The 23,546-nt window shown below is 39.9% G+C and overlaps 2 protein-coding genes across 3 annotated transcripts in view; one reads left to right on the top strand and one right to left on the bottom strand.

Moving 5' to 3' along the window:
- The window catches only part of slc49a4 (solute carrier family 49 member 4), a 45,973-nt gene extending 34,921 nt beyond the window's left edge, over positions 1 to 11,052 (bottom strand). The window contains exons 1-2 of the mRNA XM_051404321.1: positions 10,616 to 11,052; positions 7,280 to 7,373 (exon numbers count right to left, since the gene is read on the bottom strand). Coding sequence (XP_051260281.1) covers positions 7,280 to 7,373; positions 10,616 to 10,910 — 389 coding nt within the window. The 5' untranslated portion in view covers positions 10,911 to 11,052. The remainder of the gene's footprint in view (positions 1 to 7,279; positions 7,374 to 10,615) is intronic.
- On the top strand, positions 11,040 to 23,463 carry hspbap1 (hspb associated protein 1). 2 transcript variants are annotated; one of them, XM_051404319.1, is made up of 8 exons: positions 11,040 to 11,272; positions 12,048 to 12,258; positions 13,357 to 13,541; positions 15,204 to 15,340; positions 17,657 to 17,828; positions 20,140 to 20,223; positions 20,637 to 20,747; positions 22,227 to 23,463. In XM_051404319.1, exons 2-8 carry the CDS (start codon positions 12,063 to 12,065, stop codon positions 22,791 to 22,793), a joined length of 1,452 nt encoding a protein of 483 aa, XP_051260279.1. In that variant the 5' UTR covers positions 11,040 to 11,272; positions 12,048 to 12,062; the 3' UTR covers positions 22,794 to 23,463. The 2 variants fall into 2 exon arrangements, with proteins under 2 accessions (XP_051260279.1, XP_051260280.1); XM_051404320.1 differs by lacking the exon at positions 11,040 to 11,272 and having other exon boundaries at positions 11,283 to 12,258.
- Positions 23,464 to 23,546: the final 83 nt, after the last annotated feature.

Below are 23,546 nucleotides of genomic sequence, written 5' to 3'. Positions count from 1 at the left end.
ACAGTATATAACTACCCAATACCAGTGCTGACATAACACTCAAGTTTTAGTACTGATGCCATAACAATACAAAATCAATACTTTACTGTGAGAACCCAAAACAAACAAACAAACAAACAAACAAAAGAAGAAGCAGCCATACATACATACAACTTTTCCTAAATAAATTAGTCCAACATTGACATGTGATCGAAGAAAAAGTAAACAAGACCACAAATCTGAACAGACATTCGATGCCTGCTCTTGGTTCTTGACAGTTTTCAATAATCTGTGCTATGGACACATTTTATTCACTTGCCAAAAAAGTATTGAGATTCAATACCCAGTCCTACATTAAAAAGAAGCAATATCTTTAAAGCCGGCATACAACAGTTTGTTTTACTCTTTAGTGTGCTTACACTTCTTTGCCCTCTTAACTCTTTTTAACTTTGCCGTCCATTGCCTCTGGGGTTCACAGATAAATGTGTCATGGAAGAATACAAAGTGCAATGGTCAGTGACAGATTGATTGGAGAATAACTTGTTTACCCTCTATCACCCTCCCACATCTCGAACCTGCTAACACCCCCAGCCTACACACCAGCACCTCCTAAAATACTCTGTGGCTCTCACTTTTTATTCATCCCACTCCATCTTTTTTAGATTTCTTTGTATCTCAGTCTTTATTGCTCAATTAACTGCAAGCGTGTTCAAAGACGTTCTATTACAGATTAGTGCACTTCCAAGATGGTGTCTAAGAGTATGTTTACACACAAGTATCCCATTTGATCATATGTGGAATAAACACAGAATAACCTGGTTATTTATCTCCTTATGAATATACATAATAATAAAATAACATTATCATGGTTTCTGTATCTGCATTGGTGCAGGCATGTCTTTGAATTCTCCACATCCAGCTTCTCTGTCATTTCTGTACCAAGTCAGTTACCGCAGCAATTGAGGGATGAACCCAGTGTCGGGACAATGCTGCATTTACCACTCTGCTATTTTCTTCTCCATCGTATAAAGATGGATAGAACACATCTTTCAGAATGTGACACACAGGTTATATGGTCATCCCCTTTAACCAAGTGGTGCTTAATTCCAGCACTACAAAGCCCATAGTCACTTAATCCACTGCTCTAAATGCCTTGGCCATGTCGCAACTTACATAAAATTAATTTGACATATTGTCATCTCTCCATGATTTAGACTTATTTTGTGTACTTTCGCATCTTGTCTACCCCTAACTATAACACTTAGCATATCACTGTTGCTGTGCTCCATTTGGCTGGGCTGATGTGTCACTTGTTTTCTAACAGCAAGGGCAGAGATGCCCACTTGAATGGAGTGCAGGCATAATGACGTTGAACCTCTATCAGCTGATAATCAAATAGCAGCAGGTGGTGGAAATGCTGTATGTTTAATTTAATCTTTTCACAGCTTTTAAGTGTTGGCCAAAACAGTACAGTACTACTTCTATCTGGCTTCAGCCACAACAAGCCATGTGAAATATGTGTTTCTTTAGTCTTGTTTACGAGGCTGTTGATAACACATGGTATTTTGTTTACCTGCCGCACAAAGCCATTGATTAAAGTCGGCATAAGTGGTGGCATGTGCTGTTATGTGTGCCGGATTGAAATGGGATGGAAACCACAACTAACTGGCTCAAATCGGCACTGTGCCAGTTAGGTTTTGGAACACACCCTGTGATTACAGTCTCATTTAGGCCTGGGAACAGTCCAGATACCAGACTGGTCCACCTGCTGTACTGTATCTTCTCATTAGTCTCAAGGATTATTCCAAGCCCAACACTCAAATCCAGTTATCCAAATACCAAAGCAACAGACACACAGCATCATTTTAAACAATAACTGTGACCTGAGCTGAAAACTCAAATTAAGACTGGGAATGATTAGAATTTTTCATACGAGTGTCAATACGGTGCCTATGTTTTGTACAAAAACCTAACTGATACTTTTCTCTATATCTTATTTTGCTACATATAACACATTTTTCTACAAAACATTCTCCTCTTTCTGATTTAACAAAACAAAAAACGCCAACATAAGAAGCAATAAAAGGTCTTAAGTCTGAATAAATAAACGAATAATCGGACCAATCTGAAAGCTTTCAGTACACAGTTCACAGTTTCTGAAACTTTGTGTTACAAAGTTTGGTCAGAACTTTGGAACTTCTGGAGTTCAGCAGCGAGCCCTACTGTGTATATGCTCTGAGGATGGATGTGACTAAGAAAATTGCCTTTAATGTGACAGGTGATGAGGACGGATGGTGAGTAACATGATGAGCGGTCACATGGGGCAGCTGCACTGTGGCAGGAGAAGGAAAAGGGAAGGGAGCAGCTTTTTTTCAACAAGATTATTAAGTTAATCAGTATTGATGAACCCTGTCAGACGGAATCTGAGAATGAGACAAAGAAGCCAGCAATGTGGTGAAATCATCCCACGGCTTGAGGTCCACCAGGGCTGACAGACCCAATTCTGCCATCACAAAAAGGCCAGGCCAATTCTGTCTTGAAAATGACACCACAGCAATCGTCACGGTAATAGGACAGCCTGCTGCGGGCCCCACAATGTGTTCTGATGGCCAATCAGACAGTGTCTGAGTGAGTCTGAGATCTAACTGATTGGCACTTACTAATCACACAGCTGGTCTGTATTCCATGAGAGATTCATACGGAGAGAAGGAACAAAAAAAATGAAAACATAAGAGAATGGGGAGGGTAAATTTTTTATGTCTTTGATTTGAGAGCAGCCCTAATCACAGCAAGGTCTAATCAGTGACCACTGATGCCGTCGTGCCTTTTCTCTCCTTATCTGAATTTAACAAAACAAAAGCTCCAGTTCTTTTTTTCAAATATGACTGTAGCAGCCACACAGAAGATCCTGGTTATAAAAGAAAAGAATTTCCATTGCTTATAAGCAATATCACAACTGCCTTTGATTTCCTAAAAAAGATCTTAAAAACTCAAAACAAAGCGGCGGTTTACTTCCTCAAGAGGATATCATAAAAAGAATCTGAGGTAATCGCCTATCAAACATGAAAAGGCGTGTGGAACCAACGCAGATCTGCAGGGTGCTGTCAAGGGAACCTCTAAACCTGGATTACTGTCGCCACTTGTCTCCTGATCAGGGGAGCAGGAAACTCAAATGGCGTGTTTGATCGCTCTTGCAATGCCCTTGAACTCCTCACGTTCAAAAGTCAGGAGGCTCAACTGTTTTGTCAGGTCCCCTTCCTGTCTCTCAGGTCATCTAAATCATCTAAGCCCATACTTCTGCTATGAACAAACTATCCTATTTTATGAGAGCCGGCACACAAAGCAGCAGCAGCACAGGTCACTAAACAAAGCCCTCACAGTCTGGTAAGCTTTTATCCATTACTGCAAAGGAAAGAGTGACATCTACTGGTGATCCAGGGCACTACATGATTCTATCAGCCTGTACTTTACTGCGATAATCCACTATGTCATCCATTAAAACATGGCTTCAAGAGCTGTGACCTATTACATTTAATATGCAAATCAGGCTGAACTGTGTCAGAACATTTTCTGTGTTATCTTGGCTTTCACTGTGCCATCTTGTTTTCCACTGTGAATACCAAATCTAAAGAGCTAAAGGTCATGGGGCTGTGAAAGATTGACCTCATCGCCCAATGGGAAAACAGCACAGCTTTGCCCAGGGTAACTTTATGTGCTTTTTAGCTTAACAGGTGAGACAGGACAGGTGAGACTTAAAGCACATGTGAAGATACTGGTCTTTGTACTGGACTGATGTTTCAGTAGGACTGGTAGTGGCCAAACTGTCAGAGCGTATTCAAACAAGTAGAGGAAGACATTTGTTGTGTATTTATAGCTCTGTTTCTATTTTCTTCTATTTCCCTTTTACAGTAAAAGACTCGAATTGTTAGAAGCTATTTTAATATTGTGTGCACATGCTAGTGTGTCAAGAGGAGCTGCATTAGTCTTGTGGAATGTTGTTCAACCAGGGTCACATTTCAGGAGCTTTATGATGACAGATTTACTAACAGGTTAGCAGGTGTTATGAACCTGAAGTCTATGGGTTTGATAGAATGATAAATCAATCACAACAGAACAATTGCTCTTCCACTGCCATCAATGATCTATAGGCTAATCAGAAGGGAATCTTCACCAATTTACACATCAAGATCAGTAAACTTGTCATGGTTAACACTTCTCAACATTCGATTAGTTGTATAATACTGTCTGTGGCCCAGGTGGATCGTGGTGAAGTCTGAGAGTTAAAGAGACAGGACATTTTTAAACTAAAGGTTGTGTTAAAAACTGTGGACATGGAGTTTGTAAGACATCAGTATTTACCAGGCAGGAAAGATAAAAAGAAAAAACACTTTTGAATTGGATTATGGGAAGCATATGATCCAGCATTTTTGGGTCTTACTATGGACTAAAAGTCAGAATATCTTGACCTCAGATGCAACACTTTTTGACCATTGTTTTTTTTTTAAATTGAGTCCCCAAGTGCAATACAAAATTGCTGCAGTACTCTACTCAGGCATAACATTATGAGCACTGACAGGTGAAGTGATTACACTAATTATGTGGTTATCATGGCACCTGTCGGTGGGTGGAATACATTAGGCGGCAAGTGAACATTTTGTCCTCAAAGTTGATGTGTTAGAAGCAGTAAAAATGGGCTGCGCCTGGATTTGAGTGACTTTGACAAGGGCCAGATGGCGTGACGACTGGGTCAGAGCATCTCCAAAACTGCAGCTCTTGTGGGGTGTTCCCGGTCTGCAGTGGTCAGTACCTATCAAAAGTGGTCCAAGGAAGGAAAAGAACCGGAGACAGGGTCATGGGGTGGCCAAGGCTCATTGATGCACGTGGGGAGTGAAGGCTGGCCCGTGTGGTCTGATCCAACAGACGAGCTACTGTATCTGCTGAAACAGTTAATGCTGGTTCTGATAGAAAGGTGTCAGAACACACAGTGCATCACAGTTTGTTGGTATGGGGTGCATAACATTATGACCAGCAGGGTGCCCAGGGGGTCGTAAGGTTATGGCTGATCGGTGTATAAAGGGGGTCACTGAAAGATAACAATAAAAAATATATTTTGTCCACTCTGGAAAGAGTTTGGTTTTGATTTTCTGACACTGATTTCTGGAGGACCACAACATTTACAAAAGACTCCATAACTGTGTGGTTTTACTATGCAGGTTAAGTACAGTGATCCTGATGATTTAGGCCACGATGATTCAACTAAAAACAATGACAAATCCCAAATGATGGGTATCATTAAAGCTATGGAACAGGCATAGGAAAATGCTCTACATTTATCAATGGAATAGAATTATTATATATAATAAATTTTTTTCTGCTGGGAAAAGGAAGGCCCCTGCCTTATATGTGGCATATAAAAGTAACCACTGTAAAAACACAGCCCAGACCACAATGTTGCTATGCCTCGCAGCGATCTATGCAAGGTTAACAGTCTGAAATAAGACACCTGAATACGTGCCCATCGTGTTTGGTCTACATGATAGTATGAGCGTGTAGAAGTGGACTTGTGAGAGGACGTCGCTCCTGATTCAAGGCTGTGGAAAGAGCTCTTTAAGCTATTAGTATGGGCTGTGAGGACTGCACAAATACAGAATGCCACAAGCACATGATGAAGCAACAAATCCAGGATGCAAAGCTTGACATTTCACAGCAAACTGTAAATACTCTTTTTCAACGGAGGCACTATCACAAGGGAAATCATGATTCTATAACTTGTTCTTCCTGATATACTTTATTTTCCTTACATTTGGCCCGTATCACTGTACCATTAGCTGTTCGCTCTACTAATGTCTTTCTTACCACAACCTCATGACACAGAGAAAGAGACAAATTTGATTTATCTGCTCTCTGAAAGCCTAAATTATTTTAAAAATCTTCAAATCCATGGAGTAAAAGTGATGAGACTCATTCTGTGGAAATACAATTCCCTCTATGTATTGATATTTCATGATATACTACCTCATTGTGGAGTCCAATAGGAATCATTAGACAGATTACCACTCAGAAATATTCAATGAAATTACATTTTTAAAAGGCAAATTATAATTGAAATGACCTTCTCTGAGCTCTTGCACTTTCTAAAAGAGGAACACCGAGCTCATGAGTAAAACTGACAATGAAACACTAAGAATAATGGGATTCTTTTTATGTTTTCCAGTGATGGCCTGTCTTCAAGCGAAGTGCTGTCTGGTAAGGGAGAAAACTGGCAGCAAGGACACAAAAAAAGAAGCAAAGGATCCACACAGTATTGAGCTGTCTTTCAGAATCTTATCCTCTGGCAAACAAATGTTTCCTGGATGTCCCTCTATCCAGTTACAGGTCTCTACTTTGAAGAAAGGAAAAGGACCTTGGCTGGAATCAATATAGCTGAATACAGCATAACACCCCTACAAGCCTCAGTAATAGTCACCATTGCATTTTATATTTGTACTCATTCATCCTGGTGCTCTTTGTAACTATGCTAGCAGCATGTCTTATGGATGGCAGTGTCGGTCTGGCTGTCTGTCTGTTCACCACTTTAGTCCAGAACGAAATGTCTCTAACAACTATTAGATGAATTGCCATGAAATTTGGTACCGACATTCACGCCAAATATTAATATGCTTAACCTAAAACGGTAATATTTGCCAGTTATAGGTTCTATATGTAACTAAAACCATTGTTAATAATGACACCAGTGGCTGTTAGCGCCCTGTTGCTCGGGCTCGCACATATTCACATATTCATATTTAGAATAACGTTATTATGTGTTCATCTATTTTATTTGGCCCAAGGTGACGTATTGAAATTGTATTTTTTATCCAGTGTTAACAGTCCAAAACGCAAAAATATTCAGTTTACTATCATATTTGACGAAGCTAAAACCATAAATATCTTTGCAAATAATTATCAAAATAGTTGCTGATTCATTTTTCTGTGTATTGACTAATTCATTTATCTACTAATCTTGTCAGCTACATCCCAAATAATGGTGAACTCATTAGACAAGGAGAGGCCCGAATTTTGGCAAGCAACTCTTTTTGTTCATAACCTGATGTGCAGAGCTGGTTCTGAATTGGCAGTGGCAGTCCGTTAGAAAAGTCTACCTAGTAAATCAAATTATGTAAATTACGGGAGGCTTATGACTGCACTGAAAATCATGAGTCACTCTGCCTCCTTTCCAAAACTTGAGTGATCAAAGGATCATCATCACACTAGCCCCCTTGAACCATCTGCTACCATAATGTTTACAGAGAACTCTTACCATCGTCTGAGAGGCTGGTCTGTCAGTGGGATGCTCCTTAGAGCCGCTCCTAGCAACATGAAGAACGCAGAGAGGAGGAGGGACGCCCGCAAACCTGGAAGACACATGATAGGGTAATGGAAGGGGGGAGAAAAGATTAAAACAACAGATTCTTGATTAATATGTTTTTTTATGTTTTGTCTATGAAATGTAACAAAATTATTTTCCAGAAACAAAGGTGATGTGTTCAAAATTTTGTCCGACCAACAATGACAAACCCAAAGATATTTGACGTAGAATCTATGATCACTTGGAGGATGAAGTTTGTGGTCTGGTTAAATTGTATTGCGTTATACAGAGAGTTGTTTCTGTTATTCAGCCTACTCTCATTGATATAAATAAGATGGACAAATTCATAGAAATACCAGTACAGTTTAACAGCACCACAAACTGCATCCTCCAAAATAACTGCATTAGTTTCAGCTCGCTGCATCTAAGAACTGGCACACAGTGTGAGTGTATGTGGCCAATAATAACAGAGAGCCAACAGGAATCCTCAGGTTCCTTATTTAATGTTGCCTGTGTGACAGCAATAGTTCGGACAAAGCGTCTTTCTCTATCAAATTGGAAGTCTCTATTCTCAGTTTCACCCACATGACGCCCATTTAAGGAAACTCTCTCCACTTCTCTATTCCCTCTTCTGAAACTTTGACTAAAACAATAAATAGATTAACAGATCAATATATTAACACGGTCAAATCGGGATAGGGTGTAATCTTATTTTTTAACCCCTTTTTTTTTTTAAAAACAAAAAAGGACACTTTTCTACATTAACACCTAATCAGTCATGGCTGAAAGTCAAGGAACACAAGAGTTTCTTAATTAATTTAATGCCCAATCTTAAATCCCCTTAATTACGTTCTCTTTTTTTTAAAAAAAAAAAACCAAAAAGTGTTTAGGTCATTTATCAAGAAAATATATCAAAAAACAAGAGAAAGTCTTATACGTGATTTTTTTTCCTGTTTTCTATTTGTGCAAATTGAATATCGTGGAATCTGTGACCTGTCTGTGAAACAAAACAAGCAATTAGTCAATGTCACCTTGGGCTCTTACTTGTGATGGACAAACTAAGTGAGTAATAGCAAAATAATTTTAATGAAAATAATTATTAGCCGTAGCCCTAAACCTACCCTCAAAACATTGAGATTTGTTTTTTTTTTAATGTAATGTACAAAGAGCAACCAATGCAGTAAATATGCCATTTGGGTCTCTGAAGCACTCCAGCCCTTGTTCTGTTTTAGTAGATTACATCCTTACAATTGAGAACAGACACTAATCAGTTTAGGCAGCATAATGTCATAATAATGTTAGGGCAGAGATAAAATTGTACTCTCTGTGATGTGTGTGGGGTAATAACTCACACAGAAATGCGTTTGTATTTAGTGACACAAAATGTCAGTAACCTATATTTCGGAGAAGCCAGCCGCTGTAAGCAGGTCTTACAAGCTTTACAACCTTGCACTTAAACGGGTGGATCAGCTCTTTCTGACACATTCTGCAACATCAGCATATATGTATGTCATACGCTAAGCATATTATGTGGGCTTACTACTCCGTGACTACATCACATATGACTTGATCTTAAGACTCTGGGCAGCTACTGTGTTGTTGATCATCAACAGTGTCTACCTTTAGGGAGGGGTAGGTCCCAGAGGGAAGCCAAGCTCTTTCCCCACTGGCAACTTGGAGCAGAGCCAGTGAGTGTGTGTCATAGACAACAGTCTAAGCCAGTTGCAACCCATGGATGTCATGTAGCTGGAGCTCACACACCATGGCTTAACTCAATTTGAGTACTGAATGAGCTGACCTAATTTGATATGGGCCTCGGAGACAGAATTAGCTGCAAGATGGGTATAACGTTAACTTACAATTTACAGGTATGAGGGGAATCTACAGCTGGATTATTTCACCTTATACAGTTGTGTCAGTAAGGTATTCCTACCACGAGAGACACCAGAACTACTAATTGTTGATGAATCAGGATCACAAGATGAGTTTGGCAACATTTAACTTGTGGTCTTTAATTCATCAGCATCCTGGTTACCGTGATGTTGTTACTGTGTTGTAACTGTTTTTGTCATCTGACAGTCCAGCCCGGGCTCAAACTACTACGTGTCAGTCAGGTGATGCGGTAGAACTGGTGAGGTGAAGTGCGCTCTGACTGAGCGGCTCAAGTCAAGAGCTCTTCAGCAGGCAAAGGCACTTCACAGAATGTTCTGTGGTTTCAAGACCATTGTGAATGTAAACTGTTTTGGAGGAGAGGGGTCCCTAAAGGCCATTCAAGAGTTGCTTATCCTGCATCATCACTTTTAAACTCTCACATGAGTACAACTCTGATGCTGGACAGCGGACAATGGAAAACCCTTTTGCACAGGCTTATTCACACCTATATTTATGTCAGTTATGTTCAGTTATTTAAAAGGTTGATTGGTTTATCAAAGATTGACATTACTGGCATCACATGTATTTAAAATGATGTGAGTATAATCAGGACATTTACTACTTAAGTATTAAAAGCAAAAGTACTCCAGAAAAATGTCCCCTGTGACTGTCATACTATTCAATTCAATTCAATTCAATTCAATTTTATTTGTATAGCGCCAATTCATAACAGAAGTTATCTCAGGACACATTTCAAATAGAGCAGGTCTAGACCGAACTCTTTATAACATTACATTACTATTACTAGTATAAGTTATATCATTAAATTATTATTACTCACGCTTCAGTGTAAAAGCAGGATCTTACTGTTGAGGTGCGGCTCATTTATCACTAATGATTATTTTTCATTGTGGATTAATCTGGTGATTATATTCACAATTAACCAACAATTCAGACAAAAAAAGTGAGAGAGGATAAGGTAACAATTACCCAGAGCCCATTTGTTTTGTCAAAGCAATACAACGAAACTCTTATTAAAAACACAATTAATACAATTAAAATTAAAAGCAAAAGCACATCGTCACTTTTGGGAAGCTGGAACCATGAAAACTTTCACCGTCATAATACATCACGTGAGCAGGGACCATAATGTCTATCAAGTTAGACAATGTGAAGGATAACAGAGCACTGTAACACCGGACATCACCACTAATCTGACTGTGTATGCAGATGAGACCATGGGGGTGGGATGTCAACTAACAACACAACACTTTTGAGTGATTTATCCATCAAAGCTGTCAATAAAGTTATATCATGCTGATAACGTCCCCCAAAGAGAGGTAGGGGGGGACAACGACGAGACGAAACACCACAACGTAAAGATAGGACACAGTGTACCAAATATGAACAACTCACCTTTTTTATCCATTAACCACATAAACAGCAGCCAGGGGACGAACCCCACCGGGCCCCACAGCACCAGGACTGCGATGTCGGACTTGCTGAAGCCGAACGCGTGAACGGCCGAGTTCTGAATGGGACCCCAGAAGTTCCACACCATCCCCTGCATGAGTCCCAGCAGGGAAAACAGGGTCAGAACCAGCCATCTTCTCCCGTACACTCTGCTGTTTACTGGAGGACTGTTTGTCTCCGCATGAGAAGGGACAAGAAGCGGCTCCCTTTCGGCCTCGGTGCTCGAACCGGCACCCATAGTGGCTATCTGTTTGTCAGCTCAGTTAAAATTCCGGGTTTAGCAGCAGTACGGCAACGGGAAATGGACGTCTGACCGGGTTTCTGTCGACCACAACAACAAAAACAGCCGATAGCTTCTTTTCTGTCACTTAACTTTACTGCGCATGCCCGACCGGACATAGTTGCGTTAGTGGAAACTGTGGTCAGTGGGCTGCCATTTTGGCTGGCCTGTTGGATTAGCTTGAATGGGACTGTTGCTGCAACCACAGAGCCAAAATGGAGTAGATTCACAGTGGGGCGTTCCCGTCGTATAAAAACCATACACTGTCATGTGAGGTTTGTTTACTTCCGCCCGAACCTCAACTGCACGTGTAGTGAAAGGTGAGCCCACTGTTTGATCAAAAGACCCCCCTCTTTCCGCGAAGCTAGCTAACGTTAGCTCTCCTGGGAAAGTGATTTGACAGTAAAGCCTGCTCCTTAGCTGAGAAACATAGCCTAGCTATTGGCGTTGTCTGGTTGTTTGTGAATATTGTTTGCTGACGGTCTGACAATTTAAAAAGCGCTCTGTCGGGAACAGAAGTTAGTTTAGTTTTATCTGAATTGTTGTTTCAGAAAGCTGAGGCTCCTCACCCAAACTAACGTTACGTAACCAAGTAGCTCATTGGTTCTCAAAGCTAGTTAACAATTAGTTTTATTATCTGGATGGACCATTACTGACATAAAGCGCTTTAGTTCGACCAGGTGGGAAATATAATCATATCAATCACCAGAGTGATGATTGTGAAAATATGTTACATCATTCTTTATAGAGAACAAACTGCTATTAAAATGGACTACTAGTAACACTATAGTAATAATACGCTGTAAATCGATTGAATCCGGAGGGTTAAAACGATACTCTATATCTAACTTAAACAAATAATAGTATCAGACTTTTTAAATAAGGACCCCTTAAAGTCTGATTAAAGTTGTGTACTAATAAAGACTTCCTGGAGGATAAACTATGTAGTGGTGACAGTGTTTCTAATGTAGTGTAACTTTAAAAACGGACTTTCAGTGAATTAATGACAACACGTAGGTAACACAACTACTTTAAACACCAGTTGTCTATCAGCTAGTCTGTATCTACATCCTCTGTGTGTCAACCCGCTATCAGTGTGTACTACAGGCCATGGCTGCCCCCGACTCCATTAAACCCTTCAGCCCAGAGGAGACCCAGAAGATTCTGCATCATCTACAGCAGCCCGCAGTCTTCATGGACATGACCCGTGGCTGGCCTGTTCTCCACTGGACTGCAGAGCACCTGTCTGGCTGCCTTGGGGACAAACTAGTCCGATTTAGACTTGGGAGGAAAGATGAGACCAACAGTAAGCTCAGAAGATTAATCAGGATGACCCCATTAATCTGGGTTGAAATAATTCCTGTGTCACCTGGATTGAACATGCAGAGTGAAAACTTATGTGACCTAAAAAGATCCAATTCAAGCTACGTTTTGAAATTACTGAAACTATGATGAATGCATAGATGGATATAGATGTTAGAGTACAATACAGAATATCATTTAAAAAAAGATACGAAATTAGGGTAATATTAAAAAAAACAAACACTAAAGATGTTAGGCTCATAGGATGCCACGTCCACCCCTGCATTTACCTATTCCATAAAAGGTGGGGATTTTAGTGTCCTAAAATTATTTTGGAAGCTGTCAATGCACTGTGACTTCCAGCATAGGTAATAACTTATCAATTTAAATGTGGTAAATTGATAAGCTTTTCTGTTTTTGTGCTCCTGATCACATCAGTGCACAGTGCCTCATATGCCAGTTCTCTACTTTCACCCAGTTTTCAGTAAGCACATAATAATTACCTCCAGTCTTGTGTAGTTCATCCTCTGACATGTGATGATTTAAAGATTATTAGATTGTAGTTATCAGGACCTAATGAAGTATTGGAAGCTGTTAAATGATCTGATATAAAATGTCACATAAGCATTAAAAAACACACACAGGGTTTCTGTCTCTGAGCATCTGGTGTATTTTGCCCTCCATGTGCTTCTAAAACAGCTACAGTAACGACTCCTGCTGTGATGAATCACTAAGAGTGCGTCCTCTGATAAAGCTAGCTAATTAGATTTCTAAATCATTTTTTTCAGCTGCAACAGCTGACAGGAGGACATTGCTCATGATGGATTATGAATGGCATCACTCAACCATAGACACACTTAGTTTACTAAAACAAAAGCGAGTAAATCACTACAACTGTGATTTATTTTTCTCATAAAAGCAGGGTACAACAAAATTTCATGCCCCTGTGATGATGCATAGTGCTGTTTATTCTGGTATATAAATTGCATTTGGTTTACCATAGATCAGTTAAATTGTTTTACTGAAATTTTAAAACAATTTTCCAGTGATTACTCTCTTTCTTGTTTTTGTTTTTTCTTGCTATATTCTCCTTCTTTCGTAGCACCTCTGTTTGAAACCCAGTGCTCCTATGTGGAGGCCAAACTGGCGGACTTTCTCAGCTGGACCCGGGACCAGGCTGGGACAGATGTAGGGCCTTTCTTTAAATACCCCAAGTCAGAGTATTGGGCGTATGCTGACTACAAATACATCGCTGTACTGTTTCAAGATCAGCCTTCCATGTTTGAGGTAATCACCCTTCTGCATACATTCAGGTCTCAGGTCAGTTTTAGAAGATATAGTTTTAAAAGCTTAGTGTTAGTTAATTATCACCTCAGATTATTGAATGACATTGCAGCAAGAACAACACAACAACAACAACAATTTTTATACGTAGTTTGATGATGAAGCCTTGCATGAGTTGTTAATGAACATAGACAGATGGTTGAGGTCAGAGCTCTGTGCAGGCCAGTCAAGTTCTTCCACACCAAACTGGGAAAACTATTTGTTTATGGACCTGGCATTTGTTTTGTTGAAACTGAAATGGTTGCCACAAGGTTGGAAGAACACTGTTGTTTAGAATACCATTGTATGCTGCAGTATTGAGATTTCTGCAGCCATGAATCACCATGAAAAAGAAGTCATCTTTAGATCATTTAATTTTTAAAAATAGGGCCACATTTTGAAATATGATTGACCAAATGTCACTCACTGCATTTAACAGTGGAGTCAGAGCAAAGAGGGGTGGATGTAAGGAGAACAGCAAACAGGCCATCATCGCTTATCTGGTTTTGACTTTGAAATAGTGAAATGTATTAAGCTTCAAGTGAGAGCATATTTTACACCCAGGTTGAGATATGTTGCCAAATTTAAACAAATGAAAGAGAAGCTAAAGTCAATTTTTAAAAGCCTGTTTTTAGTTTTGTTTTCATGATATAAATGTGTCCATAGTAAAGAAATGTTATAAATAAATGTTTTTCTTTAAGATGATAAGCACATTTAGAAGCTGGTTTAATTTAGAAAACATTTTCCCATGTGATTGCTGTCTAACATTAGCAAGAGCTTTGGCTTATCAACAAATTAAACATTAAATAAAAACATTAAAAAAACAAATTGAAAGAGCCAAAATATTCCCTCCTGGTCTCATTAAAAAAAAAATGCTTATTTATATTCAAACATTTTTCTCCTTGTTTTGACATTTTTAATTACAATGTTAAGCTTTTGCCCATAACGGCTTTATATTAGCTGCTATTCTTGTCCTCGGGTATGTAAAGACATAAAAGTGTCATCCGTCTTCAAGCCACTGCCACCCGTTCATTTCATTTTTATCTCAGTGATACATTTTTATTGGGCATCCACCTGCAATTATTACCCACTGACTTTCATGCCTTTGAGACAGGCGGACATGGGCTTTTTACAGGATAAATGGTGTTAGGGAAAAAGGCTGCCTGGAGGCTAGATTGACCAGTCTGTCATTTACAGCTGCCTGCATATATGGTAATAACTTCATTATTCAGGATGCCGACGCGATTGCTGCAGCTTTGTGCTCTGACAGGACATGACTGACAGACCAGTTTACCTTGAAAGATGACAAATAGTGTCGCTTGGTTTCTCTACACACACACACACACACCTACATTGGTCACCTATAATAGGTCCTGTCAAAGTAGCTGATGAGGTGCACCTGTGAGCTTCTAGCAGAGTTGTGACAGTTGGTAAAATGTGAGGCTTATTTCCATGTCACGTCATTATCACGGACAAAAAGAATGGCAACTTTTATTTAAATAAAAACATTTATTTATATTTTCACATTATTTCGGATTGATAATTGTAATTTGAATGTCGTGTGTGTGTGTGTGTGTGTGTGTGTGTGTGTGTGTGTGTGTGTGTGTGTGTGTGTGTGTGCTGCAGGATATAAAGTGGTCCGAGTTTGGTTATGAGGGACGCAATGGGAGAGAGAGCACGTTATGGATCGGCACAGAGGGGGCCAACACACCGTGCCACCTGGACTCTTATGGCTGTAACCTTGTACTGCAGGTACAAGGACGGTAAGAAGGTTCATTGCTTGCGTTTGCTGCTTTATAAACACCAAAGTGACTTGGGTACAAGTCAGCAATCCTATTTCTGAAACCTCACATAAACAAGAAGGGTTGTATTGTTCATTTTATCACTACTTGTCGCTGCGTGTTTGCTGTAAGCTTCATTCTTAAAAAACACTTTGCATCGAACATTTGTCTTATGTAATTTTAATTACAAAATTCACTTCAGTCTAACTGGATGGTTTAAAAAAGCACTTAGTACTATCTCCTATTAATCACACTACATTTCACTTTACTTTATATTTCAATATACTTTTCAACAAAACATGGTACTCATCTCACTGATAAATGCCACTGCATAGGTTACAGAGTATTGTGTTCCTCTCCAGGTCTTTACATCTTCAAGTTACTTTTGAGGTTGCAAATAGCCTGTCTGTACACAACAAATACTTTTCTGATTTCAATTAGACGTAAAAAGATTACATGCATAGCCTCGAGCTCGCTGCGCCTCTCAACCTCTACTCAATGGCTGTTTTAACTGACAAATGTTCAGTCACATATTTGTTTTGGCCAAAAATAAGACCTGCAGCTGAGCAGAGGGATATTTAAAGATCCAGTGTATCTGTTGGCAGAAATGGAATATAATATTCATAGGTATGTTTTCATTAGTGTATAATCATCTGAATATAAGAATCGTTGTGTTTTTGTTACCTTAGAATGAGCCGTTTTTATCAGCAGATGCCGTGGGTCTCCCTCTGTGGAGGCTGCCATGTTGGACCACCGTGTTTAGTTATAGACCGACTAATCAGTCTATCGATAAATTGGCAGATTAATCTGGCCAATTATACGGCATTTGGAAACAATTGGCATCAGCCAATGTCTGTGCTCATGAGGCAAAACATTTCTTCAGACACATCTGCAGGTAGCCTTCCCCTTTGTCCGTTTAAGGAGCGTGGTGAAAAAGTTGTTTTTAAGCCCTGTACTATAACTCTCATACATCCTGCCGTAAACATATGCCTGAATTTCCTGTAGAATATAATTATATATTCTCTATAAATACAGAATACAGTAAGGCATAACTAGTGGTCTAAGGGGCTTGGAACTTGTAATATGGTAAAATGGTCAGTACAGCAAGAAATAGCTTTGTGCTCTGAACTGCAGAGCCAGCCCAAATACTGGTTCAGAAATATGGGAGAATGCAGGAGAGCATTTCTCTGACTTCTTTCCATGATCTAATTTCTCTCACTGTAATCTGTTTTATTGTGTGCGTCTGATTTGTACTTTCTCCAACAATCCACATTAAATAAACCAAAGTGTACATTGATTTTCATTTTGGGCAAAAGAATAAAAAGTACAAAGAGAGATATACCCTCTGAGAGATGTAAAACCAAAAGTGACATTGGCCTGTCATATCTGTGATAATGAGTTTGTGCAATTTTAACAATGAGAAGTTGCAACTGAGCATAAAGAAGTTTGAGGATAGTATTTTACCACACACCGATGCTGGTGGAGGTTTTCTGCCTGTTAACCACATAGCTCATCCGCAACGCGAAAGGTGCAGGGTACTGTGACTGCTTACCCAGAGTGTAATCTGTCCTCTGCCCTCTCAAGGAGAGTTAATTTGTCGCAGAGCTCACCAGAGCGGGACAGAAATGGAGACCGAGGGTGAGGCGCTATATAGGGCACCATGAGAGATGAAACAAAAGGGAAAAGGTCTTTTTGTATCTTATCTCCCTCCTCTGTTCTCCCACAGAGCAACCGTTTTATCTCACTCCTTGTAATTGGGTCTCAGGCTCTTTTTATTTGGTATTGATCTCAAATGGAATGAATTTCAGCTCAAGCCGTTCTTTGACACTGCTGATCCATGAAAATACAACAGTGCTGATTGATATCATGACATTTGTGACAGTGGTGGGTCATGTGGTGGTGGATTTACGATCGGCCTTGTCAGTTTGTCATCTACCAGAATAAAAAGCATTTTGATTCCTCTGATAAAAAGGAACTGTTTACAAAACGTCATACCAAGAAAAACAAAAATCATTTGTTCAATCAGTTTTTATTCATCATCCACTGTAGTAGCCACCTGGTGACTAGTGAGCAGATAATATTATAAACCACTGATATGGCTTTAATTAATTGGAGTAATACATAATGAAAATATCTACTTTTCTCCTGTTTCTCAATGTTTTCCACTTTGGGTCCATCATAGGTGGATATATGGCTAACTAAAACATTAACAACAACTGAATTCCTTTCTAACAACAATCCCTAATCTCACTCTTTTAACCTGAACTTGTACCTAAATGTGACGTTTCCTGTGTGTAGGAAGCGCTGGCACCTCTTTCCTCCAGAGGACACCGTTAACCTTTACCCAACCAGGATCCCCTATGAGGAGTCCAGTGTCTTCAGCCAGGTGGACGTTCTCCATCCAGACCTGAGGAGGTTCCCTGAATTTCAGGGAGCCAGGGCCCACGTCGTCACTCTGCAGCCAGGACAGGTCAGGCTTATTGACTAAATGTTTTACACAATACACAAATGTAATAGATCACAGAGGTCACATTATTGGCTAACTGTGATCAGTTCTGCACCCTAAAGGGTCTACATGCATTGAATGCTAAAGGGTGCACTAATATTAAGTAAACAACCACAAAATGTACACTTAAGGTGTTCAGTTTCATTTCATGACCAAATAAGTTGTTTGGACATCCTTATTCTAACCAAATTCAGATATTTGTTAATGATTACATTTCTTTGTTCTTAAACTTAGTTGTAAATAAAGAAGCATCTATTTGTGAAAGGAATCAATTTTAATTGCTGTGATAACAGGTTATTTTGTATGTTTTTTACTACTGTGAAGGTTTGAGCTGAAATGATTTAGTCGATTGGCAGAAAAATAATCTACCTCTCTTTTGATAATTGGTGAATTTTTAAGTCATTTTCTAAGCAAAAATGCCAAGTAGTCCCTTGTTACATCTTCTCAATTGTGAGGATTTCCCGCTTTTATTCATCTTATGTAACACTGAAAATCACTTTTTAGAGTGTCTGTTAGAAAAAAAAAGATATTTTGATGGGATCAAATTGGTCTTTAGCGGATTGTGTTGGACATTTATCACTATTTTTTGTTATTGCTCAAACTGTGTCAAAATGTTGTAGCTATATTGACCTGTGAGCCATGTATCATAGCTAATACTGAGCCGGCTGTACAATATCATTACAGATTTGCATTTTTGGATAACATTGAACATCATACCTCTTTTCTTTAAATCATTGCAAAACCAGCGTGAGTGATTTGCCGAAGTTTGACGTTATGCAACACTGGTTCCACATTTATGTGATGGACGGCTTGTGACACAGAAGCAGTAACCATAAAATATATCTTTATTGGTCCTTAAGCTGAACATGTAAAAGTAGACTCAACAGTGAGATTTATTTGTCATGCTGTCCTCCATAAAAGTGTGTAGCAAGGCAACGGTTGTGACTTGTGTTCCAATTAAAGTCTGGCCTTCTCATTTATAGTGCGTCACCTTCAACAGACTGGAGCTTTTATATTTAAGGAAGTGAAAGGTTAAGTTACATTAAAGTCAGCTGCATCATCACTCTTGATGTCTTGTCAGGAGAAAAGTAACAGGGTCAAATCTAGGTTCACTCTGCTTTAGAAGCAGAGGAGTTCAGTGTGAGGACAGTTAAGATTGAGGCGTTGTTCAATCAGAAGACGGCTGTCACAGTGCCCTGATTTTTCAGAAATGTCCTCAGCTACCTTTTGAAGTATTTTTCAATTCTGAATTACTGCAAAAGTCTTCCTGGATGTATTCGTCCTACTTTTCCTTGTTTCATTTTCTAGCTGCATTGTTTTGTTCTTCAAGAGTCAAAATGGTGACAAAGCAATTAGCCATCTGTCTCTTTTCACTATCTGTATGTGCCTGAGCTCCCGGAGCGTGCTAAATATTCTCCTATCAGCAACACCAAACCCAGCTGTCAGGAACTCTGAAGGCTGGAGAAGCAATGTGCAGGTCAGGGTTACCACTGATGCTTTAGCAGATCACTTGTGCTTATCTTACCTAATGGAAAAGGATGATGGTTATACAGTTAGATGAGTGAGTTACAGTCCCATCAAGAAGCCCTGGCCAGTCAATTTTGAGCAGTGACATTCATTCTTGACCTTTGGGAACATCATGTGGTGAAAAAGTCTCAAGCACAAAGAAAAAAGGTCAATTTGCTTTCAAGGCTTTCAACAGCATCTCGTACTCTTCATTTAGTAAATGGAACTGGCTCAGGTGTTATCAAATTACCATAATCTGGTCCTTTAGTCCCACAATAATCAGTGGTTGTATCTAGGAGGCAGACTGTGAACACCCACAGTCAACTCAGTCACCTTGAACTCTTCAGTGTTGCGACTGGCATTTCACATGCAGTGGAAAGCTACAAGTGGACTTTTGTCTTAGATTACTTTCACTCTACACTTGGAGGTATGACACAAAATGGATAGTTATGATATCTACAGCAATCTCATACAGGAAAGGACAGATCATTCCTCTTGTCTTGTCAGACCACAGGCCATGAATGAATCAGGACTGCTGAGGAGGCTGAGAATCAATAAGGCTTGCCCATTTTAATAGAGTCACTTTATGAATGGATGAACCACTGAGTCTGTGGGAGAAAAAGGTGTATGCTGCCATCTTGTGGGTGGTCAGCACAGTTATGCATTCCCTCAGCGTTCATCACAAAGGTTTAAAGACAAATGGGAAGGGAGTGGGTGGTGGTCACTTAATCCATTTAAGCTTCTGAGGACTTTTATCTTCTCTGCTCAGGTGCTTTATGTCCCCAGACACTGGTGGCACTATGTGGAGTCACTGGATCCCATCACCGTCAGCGTCAACTCCTGGATCGAGTTGGTAAGCAACCCGATAATGTCTCTCCCTCAACCCTGAACTATTAAACTCAAATCTGAAAAGATGTTCCACCTACATTTGCCCTAGAGAGCTGTTACCAGGGTTGATCCTAACAGTGTTCAGTGCTCCCAGATGAAGGCTTTGAGTAATGAACAGGCCTGGCAGTAAAAGATTCCCTGTCATTATGATGAGTGTGTGCACAACGAGGACTGTGTGCAGCATTAAAAGTTCCCCATCGCCAGACAAATCTTTATTCAAAGAGTGGGTCCCACTCCAGCTTCCCCTGCAAGGTCACCGACACAACAAAACGTGCCTGCAGTGTACCCCCACACCGTCTTCACTGTTCACTGTAATTATCTTAATATGCAGTACTCGTATTTAATTTGCCTGGCTTTTTGTTTTCTGTTCCTGCACAGGAAGTGGATGACATGGCAAGGGTTAGTGAAGCTGTGACCAAGGCGGTTGTCTGCGCCCTTAAGAGTGCACCTAGTGATGACAACAGTGACAACTGGCTCAATCCCACTGAGGTATTCAATACTGAATCAATAGCTCCCTGATGGCTGCCTCTTGCTCTTATTTGTGCAGGCATAAATATTTAAACAGTTTGTAGTCTTTGTGAAAGATTTACACGTTCTTGTTTCTGTTTAGCTTTGAAAAACCTCAAGGCTGTGTCTGAAATGGTTCTCTGTCTACTACTCACGTCTCACTGTAGAAGGGCTTTTATCCAGGGGACTGTATGGTGGATAAGATACACATTTGGTCACTGCTCATGTCAATCCTTTCACTCGGTAGTGTCCTAAATTAGGTCTGAGAATTAATTCCATATTATCATCCATTGACTTTCAATTTAAATATATCTTGATGGTATGTTACTTTACAATAATTCACTCTACAGTCCACAATAGTGTTTCTGTTTTGTTGACTCAACACCCATACAGTGGGTCAGATAGCCCACCTCTGTAGACGGCACCTAACTGTTTTCGGTCGGTACAAGAAGTCCTCCATGGTGCAACATTATTGGTGTAAAGTATAGCTGATGTTTGTGCTTGAACTCATCACGACCTCCACGAGCTTGATGAGACTCTTGTCTGCGTATGATAGATTACTAACCACTGTACCTCCCACACCTTCTTCTTTCTCTGTGTATCAGTTGGCACAGTCAGGCTTCTTCTACCACTTTGGAGGGTATATTTATCCCGCCTACAGGAGGTCATTTACTCTGTAGTCACAGTATGAGCTGCTGTATAGAAACACAGATGTTGGGGAGAGACTAAACCTCCTGGGATGCTTCCTGTAACTACAAAGAGGAGAGGGACTGAACTTAAAAACCCTCAAACTTTGTTTTAGAGCTGTTTTTTTTTTTTTTTTTACCAAGGTAGACAGCTGACATATAATATTGTGTTATACTGGAGCTTTATATCAGGCACTATAAATCTGAATAGTTTATAGTTATAGAGTTCAGAGAGTTTAAAGTATTTAGAAAAATAATGTCAGTCATTTCACTGCAGTCTTTCTAAGACAGCTATATGAGTTGTAATGAGGGTTCTGCAGGACCAGTTCAGTATAATTTATCTCAGCTTGTCAGCATGTAAACAGAGACATTAATATAAGCTCAGAGTACAGAAGGTTCCCCCAAAACCTTTAGTAACCAGCTGCTGTAATTGTAAGTTGTAATTACTCTGATGATAGACCAATTAAACCAATTATTAAACAAACTCTAGAGCCACTGTGTGTTTAATATTATTTGATTATAGCTTCTTTCAAATTATTCAGATGGCAAGTTTTTGTAAGAAAACTTGAGAAAACCGGTGCAAGCTGTGTTCCTTTTACTTCATTTACCTCAACTGGGGGTTGGATCTGTGGGGGAGTAAGGAGAATATATTAACTCCTTTTGTTCTCTGCAGTAGTGTGTTTTTATGGAACTAACTGAAGTCAAATGTTTTGCATTTTTTATGTGGCAGGTGGGGTTTGGTATCTGTAACAGTGTTTGTATTACGTCTCTGCAGGAAGGAGTAGCATCCCATAATGAGAACATGCAATATGTGAACCTGGCAGTGGGAGCTTTTGCTCAAAGACAGAGGGGCCTCTGCCACGGCAAACTGACCCAGGACCCGAGAGACACCCATCCAGTCAAGCGGGACTCCAGAGGACAAATCAGGAAGAACAGCGATTTGGTAACAGATTCTGTGCCCTTCAGCGTTCCCTTCGGACCACATCTCACTCCTGTACGCTGTCAGCAAGATTACTCACCAGGAACGAGGGGAACGACCACAAAAGATCCGGAGGCCAGCTCAGATACAGCACCGAAAACAAAGCTTGCATCTGCTGTCAGAGTCCACCAGGGAAAATATGAATGTATCCACGGTTTAACTCAATGTAAACCATGTGACTGTGCTGATGGGACATCAGAGAACTCTTCAGTGGATTATGAGGAACCAGTACACACAGTAATAACCACTAATGACCTGTTAGACTGCTTGGTGCATCCTGATATCATCGCCTGTGTCACTAAGCTTTTACTGGAAAGGCACACATATAATAAGCCCCAAGAGGAAGACAAGCCCCTGATTTGACTAGTATTTGGTCCTAGTTTCAGAAGCGATTTACAATCTGGAAACATGAGGACAAGGCTGTCTTAACTTTTCTGCTCTGGATGTCTCACTGGTGTTTGCAGTGATGGAGAGCTGTGAAAAAAGCAAAAGAGGCTGCAGAAATTCATCTTCCAAGCTACCAGTTATGCTTTGGTGTCAGTAAGAAGTGAGAGAGGAAAGATGAAGAGTTTCACCCCGCTTTTCTCTCTACTCATCTGTCAAGAGTCCTCCCGGGACTAACTCCGGATGCGAGAAGTCACAACCAAAACTAATCGCAATGTGACGAGTGACGGCATAAAGTGGCTCTACCATTTCCCTGTTTTGTTTTGTCCCGCACATACTAATCCTGTTTGGTTCCTCCAGGGTAAGAAAAATGACCACTTAAATCAATTTGGTATGGTAATAAGCCACATAATTCAAGGTAATATTCCTGAGATGTGAACATTTGTTTGCTGCATAATGTTTACCTGTCATTTGCTAATGAAAATTGTCATTGTAATGGGCTGGTGATTGATGAGAGTTGCGTAAGGAGCCATGAATGAAATGGCTTTGTTTGAATACCGAGTGGCTCCATAGGTCACACATCTCTAAGTGAAAAGAAGGTTGTACATGTAGAAGAATAACAAATGAAACAAACTATTTATTTGCTAAATTTGACGTCCTCTTTTTTTTTTCCACTTTTCACCGACATGAATTGTATTCTAGAGACTGATAGTAGGTTTGACCAATTCAACA

Source organism: Dicentrarchus labrax, unplaced genomic scaffold (genome assembly GCF_905237075.1).
Source record: "Dicentrarchus labrax unplaced genomic scaffold, dlabrax2021, whole genome shotgun sequence".
NCBI lineage: Eukaryota > Metazoa > Chordata > Actinopteri > Moronidae > Dicentrarchus > Dicentrarchus labrax.
The sequence above is the reverse complement of the archived record's forward strand: the minus strand, read 5'-3'. Positions and strand labels throughout refer to the sequence as shown.